This window comes from Myxocyprinus asiaticus, chromosome 10 (genome assembly GCF_019703515.2).
Source record: "Myxocyprinus asiaticus isolate MX2 ecotype Aquarium Trade chromosome 10, UBuf_Myxa_2, whole genome shotgun sequence".
NCBI lineage: Eukaryota > Metazoa > Chordata > Actinopteri > Cypriniformes > Catostomidae > Myxocyprinus > Myxocyprinus asiaticus.
In genome coordinates, this window is record NC_059353.1 from 42,501,509 (window position 1) to 42,523,403 (window position 21,895).

Here is a 21,895-nt window from a genome sequence, read left to right on the forward strand (position 1 = left end):
AGTTCCCCGTTGGTGAACCCGCATCTTCCTTGGAAGAGGCCCCTCTGTCCCCGGTCGCCGTGATTGTAGAGCTCCTCCCCCTCTAGGTAGGACCTACCACAGGGACTTCTCCACATGAGATACTGCCGACAAGACTCTGTAAGACCATGTGACGCATTTCCACACAATTTCCGTGGTGTCTTCCCCTTGGGAGTGACACCCCCCCCCCCAACCCCCCCCGATTCGGATACTACATGGCCCCCAGCTGAATGATTTTTCCTTTTGGTGAGAAGAAAGAGAAGAGGCCACGGCTGGGGCAGACGGTCCCCATTTTTTGGGCAGTCGACTTGTCCCCGAGGTGGAGGGGACCATACGACACTCGTAAGAGCGCTGGGGGAGGTTACATGATGGCCAGGTGCACTGGCTACGAGGCACACAATGGTCTGCCCGTCTCGCACCGCCAGTTCAAGTAACACAGTTCAACTAGTTGTGGCGTTCTGCATAGGGACCCCTAGTGTTACAACATTGACACAACGTCGAGTGAGTGACAGATAGGGAATGTCCTGGTTAATTTCGTAACCTCCGTTACCTGATGGAGGGAACGAGACATTTTGTCCCTCCTGCCACAACACTGAACTACCCGCTGAAATGGCCGGGACCTTGTCTCGGCTCCTCAGCACAAAACCTGAATGAGTGGTTGCAAGCCATACATATACCCATAATTCCGGAGGAGTGGCATGCAAATTCCACTCGCCAATTCCTATTGGCCTTTTCTCAAAGATCAGAGGTGTTTGGGGCTCCCAAGGGCGAACCCTAGTGTCACTACATCGACACAATATCTCTGTATCCTGAGAATTTATTTAAAAAAAAAATAATTCTGTGGAGGCAAGGCAAAGATCTAGTGGGGTCGGAGACAAATAATAAAATATCATCAAAGCAAAGCAAAAGCTTATGCACCACACCTCCTGCCACCACCCCTGGAAAATCATCTTCCCTTCTTATTGCAGCTGCTAATGGTTCCAGGGCAAGACAGAACAATAATGCCCCACATGCCCCAATCCAGATTAAAATAATCTGAAATGAATCCATTTGTTTGTACCGCTGCTACCGGGTGTCTATAAAGTAACTTAATCCATCCAATAAAAGTATTTCCAAACCCGTATATTTCCAAAATCTTAAAAAAGATAATCCCATTCTACCATATCAAACGCCTTTTCGGCATCAAGTGAGATGGCAGCGACCAGAATCTGATCATTCGCCACTGACCACATGATATTAAAGAAACGCCTAATGTTATCAGAAGAGCTGCGGCCCCGAATAAACCCCTCCTGATCTATATGTACAAGAGATGTCATAACTTAATCGGTTAGCCAGAATTTTTGACAATATTTTAACATCTAGCTGGATCAGGGAAATTGGACAGTAACTTTTACACTCACTTGGATCTTTGTCCTTTTTAAGTATCAGACTGATCCGGACTTGTGTCATGGTTGGCGGAAGCTTTCTATTCTTTAATGATTCCGTATAAAGTTCTAGCAAAAGTGGAGCCAATTCTGTAGCATAAGATCTAAAAAATTCAGCAGCAAAGCCATCTGGCCACGGAGCCTTGCCTGTAGGCAAGGTTATCTCAGAATCAAGAGGACTGTTTTGCTCAGTCATCAGTTTAGGGAGTTCTAATGGTTCCACAAAGTTACTAATAACTTCAGCAGTAGACGAAGATGTGGAACTATAAAGATCAAGATAGAATTCTTTAAAAGCATTATTAATATCAATGGCTGAGGTAAATATTTCACCACCAGCAGATTTCACTGAGGGAGTGGTAGAAAAAGACTCTCTCTGCTTTATATATCTAGCCAAAAGCTTCCCTTTTTTGTCCCCCGATTCAAAGTATGACTGTCTTGCCCTGAATAGCCAAAACTCCACCTTCTGTGACAAAATAGTATTATATCTGTATTTTAATTGGGTCAATTCTCTGAGGCCATCAGAAAACATTGAGCTCTGCCTCTGCACTTTTAATATTCCCTTCCAACTCCACGAGTTCCCGTGCTTTGGATTTTTTGATGAATGAGGTATACTGTATGATCCGACCCCTAAGAACTGCCTTAAGTGCCTCCCAAGCCCAAACAAACAAACAGAAAAAAGTAAAACATGTACATTAACCCCGCGCACGACAGCGCCAACAAGCGTCCTTATCTCTAAACTCAAAAGGTCCATGTATGCCTACGAAAGCCCACGCAACAACTTTGCCATCGGATTGTTCAAGTCCAGTGCTTCTATACAAATTTTCTAATTTTAAATTTTCAAGAAATTCTATAAAACAAACTCCAGCCAATAGGCAGAATAAACACAAAGAACGTGTAGATTCATCCACATACTGTCCTGAAGGTGTGTTCCTCCCCAAAACAAGCTCCAGCCTCTAGCGGAACCAACACACACACAAATAAATAAATAAATAAATAATAATTTAAAAAAAAACATTCAGTTTCCTCGGGCAGTCAAACAAATGTTCAGTGAGCCAGCTGTTTCATGAGTGCAGCAGATGACCTAATCCTTCCAATGTCCCGCAAAAAAATATCCCACAAAACAAACTTCATCCAATAGGAGGCACAAGTACAAAGAACAAGCAGATTCATCCACAACTGTCCGGAAGGAATGTTATTCCACAAAACAAACTCTAGCCGCTAGGTGGAACCATAACAAGAAGAAACAAAAAAAAAGGCATCCAGTTTCCAGTCAGGTGAACGTTCAGCGAGTCAAGCTCACTCTGTACCAACATGAAAATCACCAAAATAACTTACTCATTCCAATGACTTTATGAAAGACTTTGCTTGTTGTAGGCATGTAAATACTTTGCGGCCATCCTTAGTATCTTTTCTCAATTTGGCTGGAAACATCAGTGCAAAAGCGATCTTCCGTTTCTTGCATTCCTTGAATTGATCACGTCAAATTCGCAAAGTCTGGGAACAAGAAAATGTTGTGGTTCTTCCAAGAAAGTCTTCCTTTACTCCGTGCCTCACGTAACACAAGATCTTTTTCAGATGATCTCAGAAATTTGGCCAGAATTGATCGGGGCCTGTCTCCCTCAGCTGATCTCCAAGCTGGGACTCTGTGAGTTCGCTAGATTTCCAGCTTATGGCCTGTTATGTCGAGCAGACTCGGGAAGAGCTCGTCTAGGAATTTCACCATATCTCTGCCTTCCTCGTTCTCAGGAATTCCAACAATTCGGACGTTGTTTCACCGATTACGATTCTCAAGGTCTTCCAACTTTTCCCAGACACACTACAAATCTACCTTGGTTGCTAGCGGATTAGCAGCTAATTCCCTCTCCAATGACTCCAGATAATCGATCCATTTCTTGACATCCGACAATCTTGTAACCAGCTCAGAGAATTTCGCCTCCATTGCCGTAATTGATCGACGTATTACATCAAGATCCTCCAAGTCCCCTATGACCTTCGTCAACATCACAGACATTTTAGACAGTTGACATTGAATTTCTCCTGCCGCACCGTCCAAATTGAGTCCCTGGTCTGCGGCCCTGTCAGGGGTAACAGCTTGAGCATGTGTGTATTTTAATGTCTCCAGAGCCCAAGGATTTTGAATTCTTTGACATATTGTCTTCATAGAACAGTTATGAAACAGAGTGTATCTAATCACCGGTTTAGGACACAAAAATAATGAAAATCTAGCAAAGTGCGCAGAGCTCGTCATTCACACGTCCGACCCTCGCATGGCGTCATGCAACTCCTACCAAGGAGGACGGTTATTAGGAAAATACTGTGTATGGTATCATGTACATTAATGTTTTTTTTATGTTACTAGTGTGACTTACTGAGTCTCTCTTTGCAAAGCACTGGATCGCTTGGCTCACTCGGTTCACTTTCACCTGCCGCATTGACAGCTCTTACTCGGAATGAGTACTCTTGCTTCTCCATTAATCCTCTCAGGAAGTATTCGAGAGAGGGAATACCATCAGCTACACGAACCCACTCGTCAGTTCCACTCTTGAGGAGCTCAATGATGTAGGACTCGATCTTTGCACCACCATCATGCTCAGGTTTTGTCCATTGCAGGAAGGCAGATGTTTTGGCAACATCCTTGACTGTGGGCTTGCCAGGAGCCCATGGAGGATCTAAAATAAATTCATTTATCTGTTACACACACGCTCTCACCAAATAAAATGTAAATTTGATGGTTTTATATATTAAATGGGTAGAGTAGGATATATGTATCAAATGTTAATCCTACCGATTGGATCTTTGATCAAAATCTGATCTGTCTCTTTGCTTGGTTTGCCAGGTCCAGCGAGATTCTCTGCCAAAACACGGAACTTGTACTTCTTTCTTGTGGGCAGTCCCTTTACCCTGCAAAAAAAATGTGTTTCAGATTTTTTTTTTAAAGAAACAAACATTCAAAAGTAACAACACTAAACAATGACATACTAGGGCAAATTCATGTCCTTACCTAAAATTTGTATCCTTAATAGGCAGTTTATTGCATCTAATCCATTTGTCATTGTCAGGCTCATATCTCTCAACCCAGTAGCCAGTAATAGGACTTCCACCATCCTCATCAGGCTCATACCAGGTCAGAGTTACTGCATCCTTTGCAATTTCAGATGTCTCCAATTTGTATGGAGGACCAGGAGTATCTAAGATATTGTGCATACATAATAATTTCTAAAACATCTGACATGGGAGGCAAAAAAGTGTTTGAATTGTTGTGACTGCATCAAATAACATACCGAAGGGGAATCTGGCAATAATTGGGGCATGTTCTGCTGGGGCACCAATGCCAAACTGATTTTCAGCGTAGACTCTAAAGACATACTCCTTGAAAGCCACAAGTTTGGTGGCCTTATAAGTGGTCTGCTTCACGGTCGAGGACAACTTGTACCAGATCTCACTGTCTGCAGCCCTCCGCTCAACAATATAGTTTGTCACCTTTGAGCCACCATCATCTCTTGGTGGATTCCAGGCCAAGAAGCATGACTCATTGGTAATTTCAGAGATATCAAAAGCAGCTGGAGGACCAGGTTTATCTATACAGAGTTAGAAGAGATACTGGGTATGAATACTAGCTGTATCATAAACATATTTCAAATCAATTAAAAAAGAAAGGTTTAATGTTAAGAGATTTTACAATAGGGTTGTTTTCATGTTAAAGGATTTTGATTCACCCAAAGATGAAAATTCTGTCTCTCATGTTGTTCAAAATCTGTATAAGTTTCTCTATTCCACTGAACACAAAAGATTATGTTTGGCAGTAGGGCTGTACAGTGAAGCCATTACCTGTATCTGTTTCTATGGCAAAATTATCTGTCTGTATTCTGACATAATCGTATGTGGGATGGGCCTTATCCTGAAGAGCCCTTTTTTAAATGTAACTTTTTACATTTATAGTTTCCATATATCAAATATGCCTTTTATTATTATTATTATTAGTAGTAGTAGTAGTATTAGTAGTAGTAGTAGTAGAAGTAGAAGTATAATTTAACTATATTATTAATTTATTTATTTCCTGATAAAGATGAATGTGTATCAAACAAACAAAAAAGCCAAAATAAATATATAAATAAATAGCACTAAAAAAAATTCTGTTTGAATTAGAAATATACTGATGAGCCAAAACATTATGACCACTCACAGGTGAAGCGAATAATGTTGATCATCTCCTAACAAGGCCAAATGTCAAGGTCCGGGTAGATTAGATGGTAAGCGAACAATCAGTTCTCGTAGTCAACATGTTGAATGCAGTAGAAATGGGCAGGAGTAAAGACCTGAGCAACTTTGACAAGGGCCAAATTGTTATGGCTAGACGACTGGGTCAGAGCATCTCTGAAACGGCAAGACTTGTGAGGTGCTCCCGGTCAGCAGTGTTGAGTACCTACCGACAGTGGTCCGAGGAGGGGCAAACCACAAACCGGTGACAGGGTGTTCGACGCCCAAGGCTCAATGATTCACGAGGGCAATGAAGGCTATCTCGTCTGGTCCGAACCGACAGAAGGTTTACTGTGGCACAAGTCACAGAACATTTTAATGATGGTTATGGGAGGAATGTGTCACAACACACAGTGCATTGCATCCTGCTGCGTATGGGGCTGCATAGCAGAAACTATGATAGGGTGCCTATGATGACCCTTGTCCACCATCGAAAGTGCCTACAATGGGCACGTGAGCATCCAAACTGGACCTTGGAGCAGTGGAAAAAGGTCACCTGGTCCGATTAGTCCCGTTTTCTTTTATATCATGTGGACGGTCGTGTACGTACACGCTGTTTCCCTGTGGAAGTGATGGCACCAGGATACACTGTGGGAAGATGACAAGCCAGTGGAGGGAGTGTGATGCTCTGGTTAATATTCTGCTAGGAAACCCTGGGTTTGGCCATTCATGTGGACGTCAATTTGACACATGCCACCTACCTAAACATCGTTGCAGGCCAGGTACACCCCTTTATGGCAATGGCATTCCCTGATAGTGGTGGCCTCTTTCAGCAGGATAATGTGCCCTGCCACACTGCACACATTGTTTGTGAATGGTTTGAGGAACATGATGAAGACTTCAAGGTGTTGCCCTGCTTCCAAATTCTCCAGATCTCAATCCGATTGAGCATCTGTGGGACCAACAAGTCTGATCCCCGGTGGCTCCACCTCGAAACTTACAGGACTTGAAGGATCTGCTGCTAATGTCTTGGTGCCAGATACCACAGAGCACCTTCAGGGGTCTTGTAGAGTCCATGCGTTGGTGGGTTGGTGCTTTTTTTGGCGACACATGGAGGACCAACATCATAATAGACATAAAGGTCATAATGTTTTGGCTCATCAGTGTAAATGACAACAATGTGACTTTTGGCTGTATTTACACTTTCACAAAAAATTGAACTTTTTACTCAAATCTAACAGATCAGATTTGTTTTTTTGTTTTTTTTGCACGTGTAACAGAAAAAAAATTAAAATAAGATTAAAAAAAAAATGCATCTGATATGAGCCACTTCCAAATGTGGTTCCAAGTCAGATACATATGCAATATCTGGCCATCTGACCCAAGTTTATACACTCATATCCCAATCTCCTTGTATTTCTAAAATTGAAATCTTCTGAAACATAATTTTCATTTATATCTGTGCATGTATAACAATGTTATTCTGGAGGTACTACATGTCAAGCAACTATGAAATGTCAAGCACACATTTTGCAGAGAGGAGACATTTTTTACAAACATTTAAAGAAATGAGAATAAATCAATATAGCCTACAAATAAGTGATAGCACTATAAGTCTATCAGAAAGTTTTACAATACATTTAAGGCTGAGTTTGTGCACACATTTTTAACATTATGTGGAGGACATCATTACTTAGTTAAATTATGTGCAGATTTAGCAAAATGCAGGGGAATAAATCTCAGGAACTAGCCTCTCTACTGTTTCCAGATGCGAAAAGCGGTATAAGAATGAGCATGTTTCAGTTTATCCGTAAATATGGAAACAGAAATACGGAATAAAGGCTTAACCAGATAATTACCTTAATCACTGATGGGATATAAATGTGGTCAAATTTTTGTTAAGGACAGATGGCCTCCGTTGTTAAATTATAACTTGGCAGCACTCAGGTTGGTTAATAAATGCATGCATATGAATTCCTATGTATAAATAGAATGTGACTATAACTTTAACATACACATTTTAAAAAGTGGAAATGTTTATGATATAATAGATTTGGGCAATTCCCTGTTAGGCAGCATTTTAGGGACTTTGACTCATTGACAGTCACCATTCACTATCACTGCATCTTTTTTCCATGCAATGAAAGTGAACGGTGGCAAAGGCTGTTATTCTGCCGAACATTTCCTTTTGTGTTCCTTTTTTGTGGAAGAAAAAAAGTCATTCGGGTTAGGAAAAACATGAGGATGAGTAAATGGGGGACATTTTTGGGTGAAATATCCCTTTAAAAAAAGAGGAAAGTGCCACAACCTAAAATGTTGACATCAACGGTTGCAGTTGCACGTCCACTGCTGTTGACTGCTTCAATGATGTACGTAGCAGTGTCATCCCTCTTGGACTTAGCAATGGACACAGTGGAATGGCCTGGCTTGGTATCAATAGCAATTCTATCATCTGGCTTTAGGACTAGGTCAGCCTTGGTCCATTTGACTTTAGGCTCTGGTTTGCCTGTAATGTCAGCAGGAAGTTCAATCTTTGTGCCAGCTTTAGCAGTCAAGCCAGCCAGCAGTTTTGCATCCAGCTGGATCTCTGGAGGTTCTGTGAAATTGGTAAGGAAAACAAATACAAAGTGAGCTTTTTCTCCAACCTAATGACTTTTAATCCAAATAATAATAATCTAACAATGTACCTTTAGGATCAACAGCCAATATCTCATCTGTTGCCTTGCAAGGCTTGCTGGCACCAAGTTTGTTCAAAGCCCTCACACGATAAGCATACCATTGCCCTTCAATGAGCCCGGTCACTTCAAACCTGTTGGTGGAGTTAGTTTAGTTTCACTTTTGCATGTCTGCTCCTCAGTTCAATTTGTAAGTAAATTATAATTAGGGGTCCAAGCACCAAAGGTGCAGGAACCCTATTGTATTTGTACTGATTTTCTGTTTATTAGGGGTCCAAGCACCGAAGATGCAAGAACCCTATTGTATTTGTTCAGATTTTCTTATTATGAGGGGTCCAAGCACTGAAGATGCAGGAACCCTATTGTATTTGTACTGATTTTATGATTATTATTAGGGGTCCAAGCACCGAAGGTGCAGGAACTCTATTGTATTTGTTCCGATTTTCTTATTATTTTAGGGGTCCAAGCACCGAAGGTGCAGGAACCCTATTGTATTTTTTCTGATTTTCTTATTATTTTTAGGGGTCCAAGCACTGAAGGTGCAGGAACGCTACTGTATTTGTTCCGATTTTCTTATTATTAGGGGTCAAAGCACCGAAGGTACAGGAACCCTATTGTATTTGTATTGATTTTCTGATTATTTATTATTCTTTTTCTGCCTTAAAAGTTTTTGGGCGTAAGAGACCGTAAGTCGCAGAGACACCAAACTTGGTGGAAGGGTCAAAAATCCCCCCCACTACTCAGGCACCCACACACACACCTGTCAGACACTAGGTGGCGCTATAATAAGCACCTTTGCGTTTGTGGTCATAACTCTGTAAGGGCTAGGATCAAAATTCTGAATTCTGAATTCCGAATTCCGATTCGCACGGAATTTGGAATTCATCATCTATGGAACCTCCTGACAAAAAAGTTATCAAAATAATTGTATTTTGTCAAAGCATTATGAAGATATAAGCCAACGAACTGGTCAGGCGTTGTCCATGTAATCGAAATTGACCTATATCTACCAAACTAAAAGTCCAAACATAGCGAAAATTACACATAGACAACACAACATTCTGAGGCTGCACGCCACTTCGTGTCAAATTCCGCCTATAGGGGGCACTACAATGGAAGAATGCTCATAACTCCGCAGCTGTATGATCAATGATGTTGAAAATTGGTTTGCATCTTCTATGGCCCAAAGGCTAACATATCACTCAAATATCATTTGGAAAAATCAACAAACATGGCTGCCAGCAGCCAATCAAATTTCAGCAGCTAATAACATCAAATCTGAATGGGATTTGGCCATTACGAAACTTGAGATATTCATACACAGTGTCAAAATGAGGCTGTGTACCAAGTTTTGTGAGAATTGGCCACAAGGTGGCGCTATAACAAAAACATTTACATTTTTGCTAATTACTCGGCATCCGAGCACATTAAAATAAAAATGCTTTTTACCTCTAAATCCTTGCATCAAGTCCTACAAAATGTATATCTCCTTTTTATTTCATTTTATAAAATGTTTCTGCCATTCTAATTTACTGAAAACCCTACTTTTTTTAACTCCTCCTAGGGCGTTAATCAGATCTTCACCAAACTTGGCCCAGGTCAGCGCTAGACCATGCAGGCAAAAAGTTATCAAAAGAATTTTGATCCATTAAACAGTCTAGAAGATACAGTCCGATATATTTGACTAGTGTGGCCCAATATGACTCATATTCCTGTAAGAAACGTGGTACACTGACAATGTCTTCTGACTTTTACAATATTAGTTTGCAAATAAATCTGTGATTTCCAAAATGATTATAGATAATCAAATGTCACCTTAATTTTTACATATCCTAAAAACATTGAAAACATATTTGTCAAGTTGCCAGACATGAATAACTGTCACACTGTTTTAGGGATACGTTTACATATGTCTGGAATTATATTATGTGTTTATTTTTCCATTATCCCCATTTCTGTCTCACGTCATTTCTATATGGCTGCGTCTGAAAACTGTAAAATGCTGCCTTAAAACCAGCCCAAAAGTGCCCCATAGGCATACTATGGCAATTCTCTTGCCCATGAAAACAGTTGGTTTTTTTTCCTACTATGACAATTTTGTGGGATCATATCTCCCAATCAGAATATTGTAGAGACATAGGGGCGGGCTCATTTCACTCGGGCTACCAATCAGTATTTAAGTATCATATTGAAAATGGCCCTAGCAACCACCCCCGTAGACTTCCATTCAAAATGGCTCAGAAGGGTATCTTCAGAACAGAACTTTGTAGACACTTGGCAATTGGATCTTTTGAGTCAGGTTAGTAATCAACCAATAATAATCTCTCTGGTCACTGGCTAGCCACGCCCTAGCAACCATTTAGAGCACCCTAGCATCCAGCCCTATTGACTTCCATTAAAAATGGCTGAGTGTGATATCTTTGGATTAGAATATCCTAGAGAAATGACAGTTGGCTTGTTTTACTTGGGTGAGCAATCAGACTTCAGGTATCATCATGGAAACTACTTAGCCATGCCCTAGCAACCATTTAGAGCAACCTAGCAACCAAATACCATTGACTTACATTAAAAATGGCTGAGAATGATATATTTGGATCAGAACGTCCTAGAGAAATGACAGTTGGCTTGTTTTACTTGGGTGAGCAATTAGACTTCAGGTATCATCATTGAAACTACTTAGCCATGCCCTAGCAACCATGTAGAGCACTCTAGCAACCACACCCCATGGACTTCCATCCAAAATGACTGAGAGTGATATCTTTGGATCAGAATGTCCTAGAGAAATGACTGTTGGCTTATTTTACATGGGTGAGCAATTAGACTTCAGGTGTCATCATGGAAACTACTTAGCCACACCCTAGCAACCATTTAGAGTACCCTAGCATCCAGCCCTATTGACTTCCATTAAAAATGGCTGAGAGGGATATCTCTGGAACAGAATGGACTACAGACATGACAGTTGGCTAGTTTCACTTGGGTGAGCAATCAGTCTTCATGTATCCACTTGAAAAACTACTTAGCCATGCCCTAGCAACCATTTAGAGTACCCTAGCAACCAGCCCCATTGACTTCCATTCAAAATGGCTGAGTGTTGTTGGGCCTCATGTATTCAGATAGAAGACAAAGGCAGGCCTAACACAAGTCATAAAACCTAACTCAGCCCAGACACATTCCATGTCGTAAATTTTACTGATAAAAATTGCACCAAAATCAAACAAAGGGAGTTCAAAACAGACTACAAATCCATGAAGCCTTGCTCACTAAAGGATCGAATTCTCAACTCCTATTGGATGAGGCACACAACAGAACGTCCCTCAAACATGACATCATCAGGAGTTCAAATAATTCTGAAATGCTTCCAGAATTCGCTTCCAGCAACTTCGTTCACCGAATAAAGACGTAGCTTTTGCCGCTCTCCGGTGCAACCTCGTGGCACAAGGAAGTAATGTCCGAACTTGAAACTGTAGCCATACAATCTCCATCTCGCTGGACGAGTTGAGATTACTCTGTGTTCAACTGAACACTCTAACGGATCCGAACGAGAATCAACAGCCGTACCGCCCGCCGAGAAATTCGCATCTTCATCCGTTTGCCTACAGAAGTGAAGAGATTAAAGATTTCTCTTCCATCTTCAATCAAGTCGACATTTCTGAGTTCTCCGCCAGCCCGCCGAGAATCAACAGCCGTACCGCCCGCTGACAATCAACAGCCGTACCGCCCGCCGACAGGGCGAGGAAACGGCCTCCTGTCATCACCCGAGCCTCAAGGAACCGGGTCAAAGTTAAAGGACGGAGGAAAACACATTCTACCTGTGTCCTCATGCGATTCAAGTAAGAGGTTACGTCTGGGCAGAGATAGAATATTATAGCATGTTATTCTTGTGTTTCAAGGTTTTTGCTTGTACAGTTTACGGACCGCCATGTCTGCTCATTATTAATACTCAGGGTATTAATTATCACAAATTTGTTTTGCTGTATTGTGGTCCAACCAAATTGGACTGAGCAATTTTGCCATCGCGGGCGAGACAGAAACTGAGTTCATCCATTAGAGTCAAATAACGCAGGACTTTTACAATCCCCACTCGTAAAACCGCGTCACCGAGTGATGAGCACAGCTGCTTTCTCTTCCGCTATCGTGAAATCAGCTTGAGGGCTGTCACTTAATAATCTCTCTCTCTCTCTCTCACTAACCACACTGACACACACACACACACACACACACACTGTCACACACACACCTTATGTGTTATAGGATTATTTTTATTTCCATATCTAATCATATCACTGTTTAGTTTGTAGTTGTAAGTCGGAAGTTTATTGACTGCATTGTATTAATTATAAATTGATATTACTGCATAAATAAACTTTTGTTTATATTACAAAGAGAAGTGTTTTGGTTTGTTTTGCATACGCCTGTGTCATGCTGACGGGATGTCAGTGCTCGGATTCAAACCTTCATTCATTGTTTTTTTTTTTCCGAAAATCGATATTCTTCGGATGTCGATTTTCCTAAGAAAACAATCTAATATTGAGACTGTTTTAATATTTGGTTACTAGTCCCTGATTCCAGGGTGGTGCCCCATCAATGTTAATCCTTATTAATATTCTATTGATTTTTGATAATTGATAATTATCTTTGTTGATTGTTGAATTTTAATGATCAATAAGCTATTGTTAATTTTAATTAATGTTTGATCGATGTTAATAATTAACGATTATCTTTGATAATTGTTGATTTTAAAGGATTAAAAAAGCTAACATTGATTCTCATCAATGTTCTATTGATTTTAATAATTAGTAATTATCTTTGATAATTATTAATTATTGCTAATAACCAAACTTGCTCCTAAATGTAGCACACTACATTTACTGGAGCCCCATATGAGGTTTTAATGAGTTAGATCCAATTAATTAATTTAAATATTAATTAATAACTACAGAAATAATTATTAATTGTTTCTGATAGTAACACTGATCTAAACAACCAGTAAAGCCCTACAGTGTGATATCTTTGGATCAGAATATCCTAGAGAAATGACAGTTGGCTTGTTTTACTTGGGTGAGCAATCAGACTTCAGGTATCATCATGGAATCTACTTAGCCATGCCCTAGCAACCATTTAGAGCACCCTAGCAACCAAATACCATTGACTTCCATTCAAAATGGCTGAGAGTGATATCTTTGGATCAGAATGTCCTAGAGAAATGACAGTTGGCTTGTTTTACTTGGGTGAGCAATTAGACTTCAGGTATCATCATGGAAACTACTTAGCCATGCCGTAGCAACCATTTAGAGCACTCTAGCAACCACACCCCATTGACATCCATTCAAACAGGCTGAGAGTGATTTCTTTGGATCAGAATGTCCTAGAGAAAAGACAGTTTGCTTGTTTTATTTGGGTGAGCAATTAGACTTCAGGTGTCATCATGGAAACTACTTAGCCACACCCTAGCAACCATTTAGAGCACCCTAGCATCCAGCCCTATTGACTTCCATTAAAAATGGCTGAGAGGGATATCTCTGGAACAGAATGGAATACAGACATGACAGTTGGCTAGTTTCACTTGGGTGAGCAATCAGTCTTCATGTATCCACTTGAAAAACTACTTAGCCATACCCTAGCAACCATTTAGAGCCTAGTAACCAAACCCCATTGACTTCCATTCAAAATGCTTAGATGGGGATCTCAGGATCAGAATGTCATAGAGACATCTGGTTTCCTTAATTGGACTCAGGGTAGCAAGAAGCCTTTTGAGTATCATCTTGGTAACTGCCTAGCAACCAGATGGGGTTACCCTAGCAACCAAGTAACAAATCACATATCTCTGCACCAGAACATCGTAGCAACTTTCAGTTTCATTCATTTGTCTCAGGGTAGCAAGGAGCCTTTTGAGTATCACCTTGGTAATTGCCTAGCAACCAGATGGGGTTACCCTAGAAACCATGTAACAAATCATATCTCTGCACCAGAAAATCATAGACACTTCCGGTTTTTTTCATTTGACTCAGGAGAGGAAGGAGCTTTTTGAGTATCAGCTTGGTAATTGCCTAGCAACCATATGGGGCTAACTTGGAGCAACCAAGTAACAAATCACATATCCCTGCACCAGAACATCGTAGCGACTTCCGGTTTCATTCATTTGTCTCAGGGTAGCAAGGAGCCTTTTGAGTATCACCTTGGCAACTGCCTAGCAACCAGATGCAGTTACCCTAGCAACCAAGTAACAAATCACATACCTCTGCACCAGAACATCGTAGACACATCGTTACTTTCATTTGACTCAGGGTAGCAAGGAGCCTTTTGAGTATCATCTTAGTAAATGCCTAGCAACCAAATGGGGTTACCCTAGCAACCAAGTAACAAATCACATATCTCTGCACCAGAACATCGTAGAGACTTCCGATTTCGTTCATTTGTCTCAGGGTAGCAAGGAGCCTATTGAGTATCACCTTGGTAACTGCCTAGCAACCATATGGGGTTATCCTAGCAACAAAGGAACAAAACATATATCTCTGCACCAGAACATCATACGGAATTCTGGTTTTGTTAATTTTATTTAGGGTAGCAAGGAGCCTTTTGAGTATCACCTTGGTAACTGCCTAGCAACCAGATGGGGTTACCCTAGCAACCATGTAATAAATCACATATCTCTGCACCAGAACATCATAGACACTTCCGGTTTCTTTCATTTGACTCAGACAAAACAAATAAAACAACAAAAATCTAATTTTCGGCCATAACTCTTGAATTATTTTGCTACAAAAGATATGGATTCAACCAATGGAGTCATATGGATTAATTTTATGATTCCCTTATGTGCATTTAACAGCTTCAAAATTTTGGTACACAATTTTCAGCAAATTTAGGTTAGGGAGGATCTGTTCTGTCAGTTTGTATTATTTGGCATCCACTGGATCATTTCTGTCAATTCTGATTATATTGTTTATTTCTTCACATGTGCTTGGACCCTGATGAATGCCGCTTGCAGCTATATTTAAACTTTAATTTGAATGCTATCACTCACTTAAGCTCAGGAATTGGATCTCCACATGGCTCCCATTTGTCACTTCCACGCTGACATTTGTCAACAATATAACCTTTAATTCCAGCACCACCATCCCACTTGGGAGGCTCCCATGACAGGAAGATCTTGCTGGCAGACTTATCTCTCCATTTAAGATTTTCTGGTGGGTCTGGTACAGCTGTGTAACACACAAACACACACAATTGAACTTTTAGAAGTCATGTCTTTTGTCAGTGATAGAGTATTTAACATTGCTAATTAGGGATGTGCAAAACCCCATTTTTTTTTTTAAATCATCTAGTTGGTGGTTTGCCTGAACAACTTGTCGACTAATCTGTTTAAGGGGAGCTCTGTATAATTATACTGGTCTTGCAGTTACTGTACTTGACCCCCATCGTATATGTTTTGTTCAGGGAGCATTTAATCAAGACACATTTTTGCATTTAAAACAACTAGATGGAGCGCAATGGAAGGGAAATTTTAAATTTGGACTATTTTTGAGTTGACACATTGTAAAAATTCAATGTCCATTGTGGGACAAATGTGCATGGCCACAGTGGCAGTGCTTTATGGGGGATTTTAAAGGGAATTTAAACACACAACATTTCCAAGACAGCATTGCCATACAAACTGCCACTAATGAAAACACTGCCACTAATAATATAAAATCTAAAAAATAAAACAAATACTAGAACAACCTGATCCACTTGTCAATCTCACTGTTTGACTAGGCATTGTTGACCATTGTGACCCATCCCTAATGGTTATAGAATATTTACCTTTGACTAATCTCTCAGTAGTATGGATACTTACTAGCAGGTGAAGACACATTCACTGGCTCATCAGTGTAAGCAGGTTCTCCAGGGCCACATTTGTTGCAGGCAATAACTCTGAACAAGTACTCCTTGCCCTCAATTACATCTGTAACTGTGTATTCCTGGTCTTGCAAACCTGCCATCACCTAAATCACATAAAAACAAGGAAATGGATGATTGTAGGAAAGACTATAGCAGATCTAAGAACAGTTTCACAGAAATGAATGGATACATACTGTATATGCTAATGTCCCTACCTTCACCCAGGTTTTCCTGGACACATCACGTTTTTCAACCTGGTAGCCAGTGATTGGACTCCCTCCATCATGATCAGGTGCCTCCCACATCAAGTGGACATGTTTTCTAGTCACTTCTGCAACTTTTAAGTCTTTGGGTGCACTCGGAGATGCTGCAGAGTAAAAAAAAAAAAGGATTAAGAGTGTCTTTGTCCAAGACACTAAAACTGGACTCTCTGAAGTATACTGCCCTGCAAAGCCACAATGCAGTAACTACACAAGCACTGAAAGTTTTGATTGTTCAGCCAAATGGTGATTATAAATAGTCTCACTCTGTTTTCTCTGAATCTGAGCATAGTTGAGCCAAACTCATCTGTTACAGGACAGATCATTGCCAAAGAAAACCGTTTCCGGTCATTACTCAAGTTTGACTAAGTGTGTAATTACTGCGTTTTGCCTTTGGAGGGTAGTTTACATATCTATGATACAATGTTGTGCGTACCAATAACATTAACTTCAATCTCTCCCGAGACACTGGTCACATCATTTTCCAGTGTCAAGGAGTATGTGCCTTTGTCTGGCCGCACACTTGGGGTGATAACGAGCTCCGTGAAGGTAGTCTTTGTTGCCATGGACACACGGTCACCAGCTGCAAGCTCATTTTCACCAAAAGTCCACTTTGCTGTGGGCATAGGGTAGCCAGTGATGGGGACACGAATTGCAAGAGGGTGAGGGACAATAACCTCCAGACCATCCTTAAATGGACTCAAGTCCAGAGTAGGTGCAGCTGTGCCGAGAGAGATATATCACATGGTTAGCATCTTCAATATTAAAATATAATACTAAAAATATTAAAGATAATGAGGTGTGCAATGATGCTTGCATCTCTTACAGTGTGGGTCATCTGCCAACATAGGTCCAACAATGTTGGAGGGGTCAGACTGACCGGCAGCATTCTCAGCAAGGACTCTATAGCTGTATTTTTTTCCAAACTTTAGGCCAGAAATCTGTGGAAAGTATGCTATGGATTAGTATTGTGCAATAATAAACCACATGTTTTTATTCATTTTACTTACTAATTATTTTTGTCTTGTTATTTAATTAGAAATATCTAAGCATACTTGAAACATGATTCGTTTTCTGGAAAGGCAGAATGACACAGTTTAGTGAGGTTTATGCTTCTGGAAATTTGTTAAAGGGGAAAGAAAAATACACTTACTTCAAAGGGTAAACAAGTTTATTTTTCGTACCCAATTTTATTTTCTTGTTTTAAGCATAAAACTTACTAAAAAAATGTTTCAATTTCTATTAAATTAAGACTTAGTATCTTATGTTAATTTGCTTCTCAAATGACCAATTTTGAGGATGATGGGAAAACAAGACAAAAATCCTGTGTAAGAGAAAGATTTTTTTAAGTGTATTCCTACACACTTATACAGGAACAACGATTGTAAAGGCAGCACTCACCCTGTAGAGCAGATCCTGGCAAAGCCTGGCATTGCATCTTAGCCACTTGTCTGTACCCTCTTCACACCTCTCAATGATGTAGCCAGTGATCGCTGTACCTCCATTTTTTAAGGGAGTCTCCCAGGTCAACAGACAGGAGTCCTTAGTCTGTTCAGAGTGTGTCAAGTTCAGTGGGGGACTTGGCCTCTCTGAAAATCAAGAAATTACAATACATATATTAAGTATGACATTTTTTATGTGTGCTAAAATGAAAGGATATTTGAGATTTTACAAAATGGAACAGCACAAACCAATGGGGTCCATGATCTTGACTGGGTTAGTTGCGGCACTTGGCTTGCCAATTCCAGCCTTGTTTTCAGCCTTCACGCGGAATATGTATTCTTTATTTTCAATAACATCATTAATGATAGCTGTGCGTTCATGTGGTTTGGTCACCATGACTGGAGACCAGCTCACAGAAGTCCTGTCACGGAGCTCAATGATGTATGATGTGATCTCAGATCCACCATCGGACAGTGGTGATTCCCAGGACACTGTGGCACCAAACTTGTTGACATTTCCAACAATAACATTCTGTGGTGCATCAGGAACATCTGGAATGTTTACAATTAAAAACACAATTAGAATCACTGACTAGGATGCACAGAGCAAATGCTTAAAACTTCAGATATTCCTGACTTACCAAACTTATTCTTAGCTTGAACAGCTTTATCTGTCTCAACACTGGGCCCGCTTCCAACTCTGTTGCGTGCACAGACACGGAAGAGGTACCTGGAGTCTTTGTGTAACCCGGTTACACAGTATTCTGTGCTTTCGGCACTGTCAGTTGCCAGAGTCCAGGTCTTGCGTTTGATATCACGTCTCTCAACCACATAACCCAAAATCTTGCAGCCACCATCACTCTCAGGCTCTTCCCAGGCAATGCTGACCTCACCATCAGCAGTGTCAACAACCTGTAGGTTCTTCACAGGACCAGGAACATCTGTGAAAGAAGACTCATGAGTAAGGAGAAATGTACCACCTCTGGATAAACAATGGGGTCCAACATTCTGAGACAATGTTGAAAATCTGGGATTTAAAATTTAATTTTAAACAGGAATTACACAGAAATTTTGAACGAAAATGCACAATAAATATTAAGGATTCTACACTAAATTTGGTCACTAATCAAATTAGCAAAGGTGTGACACTGACTATGCTAACTCCTTTGTACACAATGACAGATTTCCATGCTTCCATTGAAGCACACAAGATGTTCTTTGGAAGATTCTCAAATCATACTGGGATAACATGGATCATCATGTTTTGCACAAACATGTAGATACGAAATACTAAGAAATTGTGATTCCAATTCAATTTTTCATTCAAATTGTTATGCTGAAAATTTCAATTAAATTTTTCATTCAAACTGTTATACTGCTAATTTGTAATGAAAAAGAAAATTATTAATTGGAAAAATGCTAAATAGAAGCAGTTTTACTTTGTATTTTGTACAACCCCATTGTACATTTTTATATATTATTACTAAAACAAAATGATAAACTATAAATATAACTCACCAACAACTTTTAGATTTATGAAAGCCTCCCCTTTTCCGTGTTTGTTCTTGATGATGATTTTATAACGGCCTTCCTCTGACTTCTTAGGGTCCTTGAGTCTGTACTCTGTCCTGTCAGCAGATGTGTGAATATTCTCTTTTGGCAGACTGATTTCATTGAAGAACCATTCTGCCTCAGCATGTGGGTATGCATTGTAAGGAACTGCCATAACAAATGGCTTTCCAGCATCTGTCACCAAGTCTTGATCCAAGGTCTTAATTGTTGGTACAGCTGTGGAGAAACACCAAGACATTATAAACACTGACTGAATTTGATTGGGCTTTGCCTGCAAAAGTTTTGGTAACACATTACAATTAGGTTGTATATGTAAACATTAGTTAATGCAATAGTTAACATGAACTAACAATAAAAAATACTTTGAGTATTTTTTATCTTGCTTAATGTTCATTTGACATACTAATACATTTTTAACATTAAATATATGCGTTGACCTTAGTTAATACATTATGAACTAACATGAACAATAGTATATTTATAAAATTAATTAACATGAACAGTTCATGATACCTAACACATTACCTAATGTTAACTTATACACCCTTATTGTAAAATGTTACCAATGTTTTCATTTTTTATTTATTTTTTTGTCTTACCAGCAAGCTCAAGCTTGGCTCTGGCATCTTTGTCTTTGGCGATGACTCTGTACTCGCCTTGATCACGTGGCCTAATTTCACAGACCTGAAGTCGGTGAATCTTACCCTCGCTCATCATCTGGTACTTATCACCTTGAACAATGGTCATGTTGTTCCTCAACCATTTGACTTCAACTCTGTCTTTGTTAAGCTCAACTTCATAAACAGCATCTGAGCCTGGGGGCTCGAATACATCTTTGGGTGGCCTGACGATCTCCACTGAGGTCTCTGAAAAGAGGTAAAAACATCAAAGTGGTCATTGCTTGCAGTATAAAAATAGTACTTTAATAATTCTAGAAAAAAATACACCAATATTTTAGGTTCAAATGTAAATAAATATGTAAGGGAAAGTGTATATTTTAAGTCCTGTAACTGGTCACAATTTCTTTGAAGTATTTCAACATTTTAAATACCTTTTTGACTTCAATGGTTCATTTTAAAAGGTCATGTGGTGTGACAAATCAATTTTTGAAAGTACAAACATTCCACATAGTCTCTCTTATAATATAGTAATAAAATCAGTAGCACTTTATTTTTACAGTACTGTTTTACATTTACATACTATATAATTACAACAACTATAGTAATTACTATGTACCAGTGGTGTGCGGTCAGGCCCTTCAAACCCTCCAGAGAAGTGGTGACATGAATTGAGACAGGAACGTTATTCAAACTATAAAACGTTCTTTCCCCCGTTTATTCCACCATGTACATGCATTTAATAAATAAATGCATTAAAATACAGAAATATAAAACTTCAAAAACAACTTAAATTTAATGTAGACTACCTCAAACAGCTTTGCATTGCTTCTTCTGACGGAGTCTAATGACAGCCAGTCAAATCACTCTGTAAAGCTACATCACAATGTGCCCCTTTACAGGATTTTTTTGAAGGGTTATGTGATTCATTTGTATCAGCAGAATATCTGACCAATCAGATGTGTTCATTTCACCTTGCAGGTTGGCCTTTAGCATTTTGGCCCTTCACTGCTCACATGAGAAGCGGTTATGCACTGAATGGACGTAAAACAGCAATGTTTTTTCCTTCAGCCGCGTTTGAGGCTGACGATGAACAGTGATACAGACAGAACAAGCAGTCTTAAAATTTATGGATGATTTACCAGGGAAGAATCCGAATGACATTATTTTCTTCAAACGAATGGACTATTGGAAACTTTCCAGAGATGTGTACGTAAATGCCAGTCAGAGATTCTCACGATCGCAGTGTCAAAGGCTCCGTTGAGTGCTGCTTCCGAATAAAAAGGTATGTAAGAAACACAACAGAACAAGGCCATGTTCAAACAGTCAATATTTGGGATTGACAACCGCGAGTATACAACCGAAGTTACGACCGAATTCGAACACAGGTAACCATAGTGACTATAGTAAATATCACAGATGGCACCGTCTATATACCGGCATGTCTGTTCACAACTGACACAGCATTATTAAATAAACAAGTCCAATCGAGGCACACGTTTATGCATCAGAGCATAATTATCCTTCGGCAGCTTTGAATACTTTTAAACCAAATGCAGAGGGCACCATGTATGTTGAGTGGAAACCAGCTGCTGGATCTTCGGATGACACACAACTCATATCTCTGTCTCCATTAGATAATGGAACGTCTTGGATTAGAATGACTGAAGGGTTATCTGGATAATGCACTGCACGCCACTGCTAGGTACTAACCCTAAACCTAACCTTAACCCATATTAAGTACGTACATGTAGTTACCTAATATTACTCAGTACTTTCTTGGGTAAGTACACTCTAAGTACACTGAAA

At 39.9% G+C, this 21,895-nt stretch overlaps 1 protein-coding gene across 1 annotated transcript in view; it reads right to left on the reverse strand.

The window, feature by feature from the left end:
• Nucleotides 1-21,895, reverse strand: part of ttn.2 (titin, tandem duplicate 2) — a 200,547-nt gene that overhangs the window by 75,470 nt on the left and 103,182 nt on the right. The window contains exons 122-137 of the mRNA XM_051709102.1: nt 20,069-20,335; nt 19,416-19,685; nt 18,539-18,838; nt 18,147-18,449; nt 17,857-18,044; nt 17,282-17,396; nt 16,892-17,176; nt 16,411-16,562; nt 16,152-16,299; nt 15,339-15,516; nt 8,327-8,448; nt 7,948-8,235; nt 4,724-5,020; nt 4,444-4,630; nt 4,228-4,343; nt 3,812-4,111 (exon numbers count right to left, since the gene is read on the reverse strand). Coding sequence (XP_051565062.1) covers nt 3,812-4,111; nt 4,228-4,343; nt 4,444-4,630; nt 4,724-5,020; nt 7,948-8,235; nt 8,327-8,448; nt 15,339-15,516; nt 16,152-16,299; nt 16,411-16,562; nt 16,892-17,176; nt 17,282-17,396; nt 17,857-18,044; nt 18,147-18,449; nt 18,539-18,838; nt 19,416-19,685; nt 20,069-20,335 — 3,516 coding nt within the window. The remainder of the gene's footprint in view (nt 1-3,811; nt 4,112-4,227; nt 4,344-4,443; nt 4,631-4,723; nt 5,021-7,947; nt 8,236-8,326; nt 8,449-15,338; nt 15,517-16,151; nt 16,300-16,410; nt 16,563-16,891; nt 17,177-17,281; nt 17,397-17,856; nt 18,045-18,146; nt 18,450-18,538; nt 18,839-19,415; nt 19,686-20,068; nt 20,336-21,895) is intronic.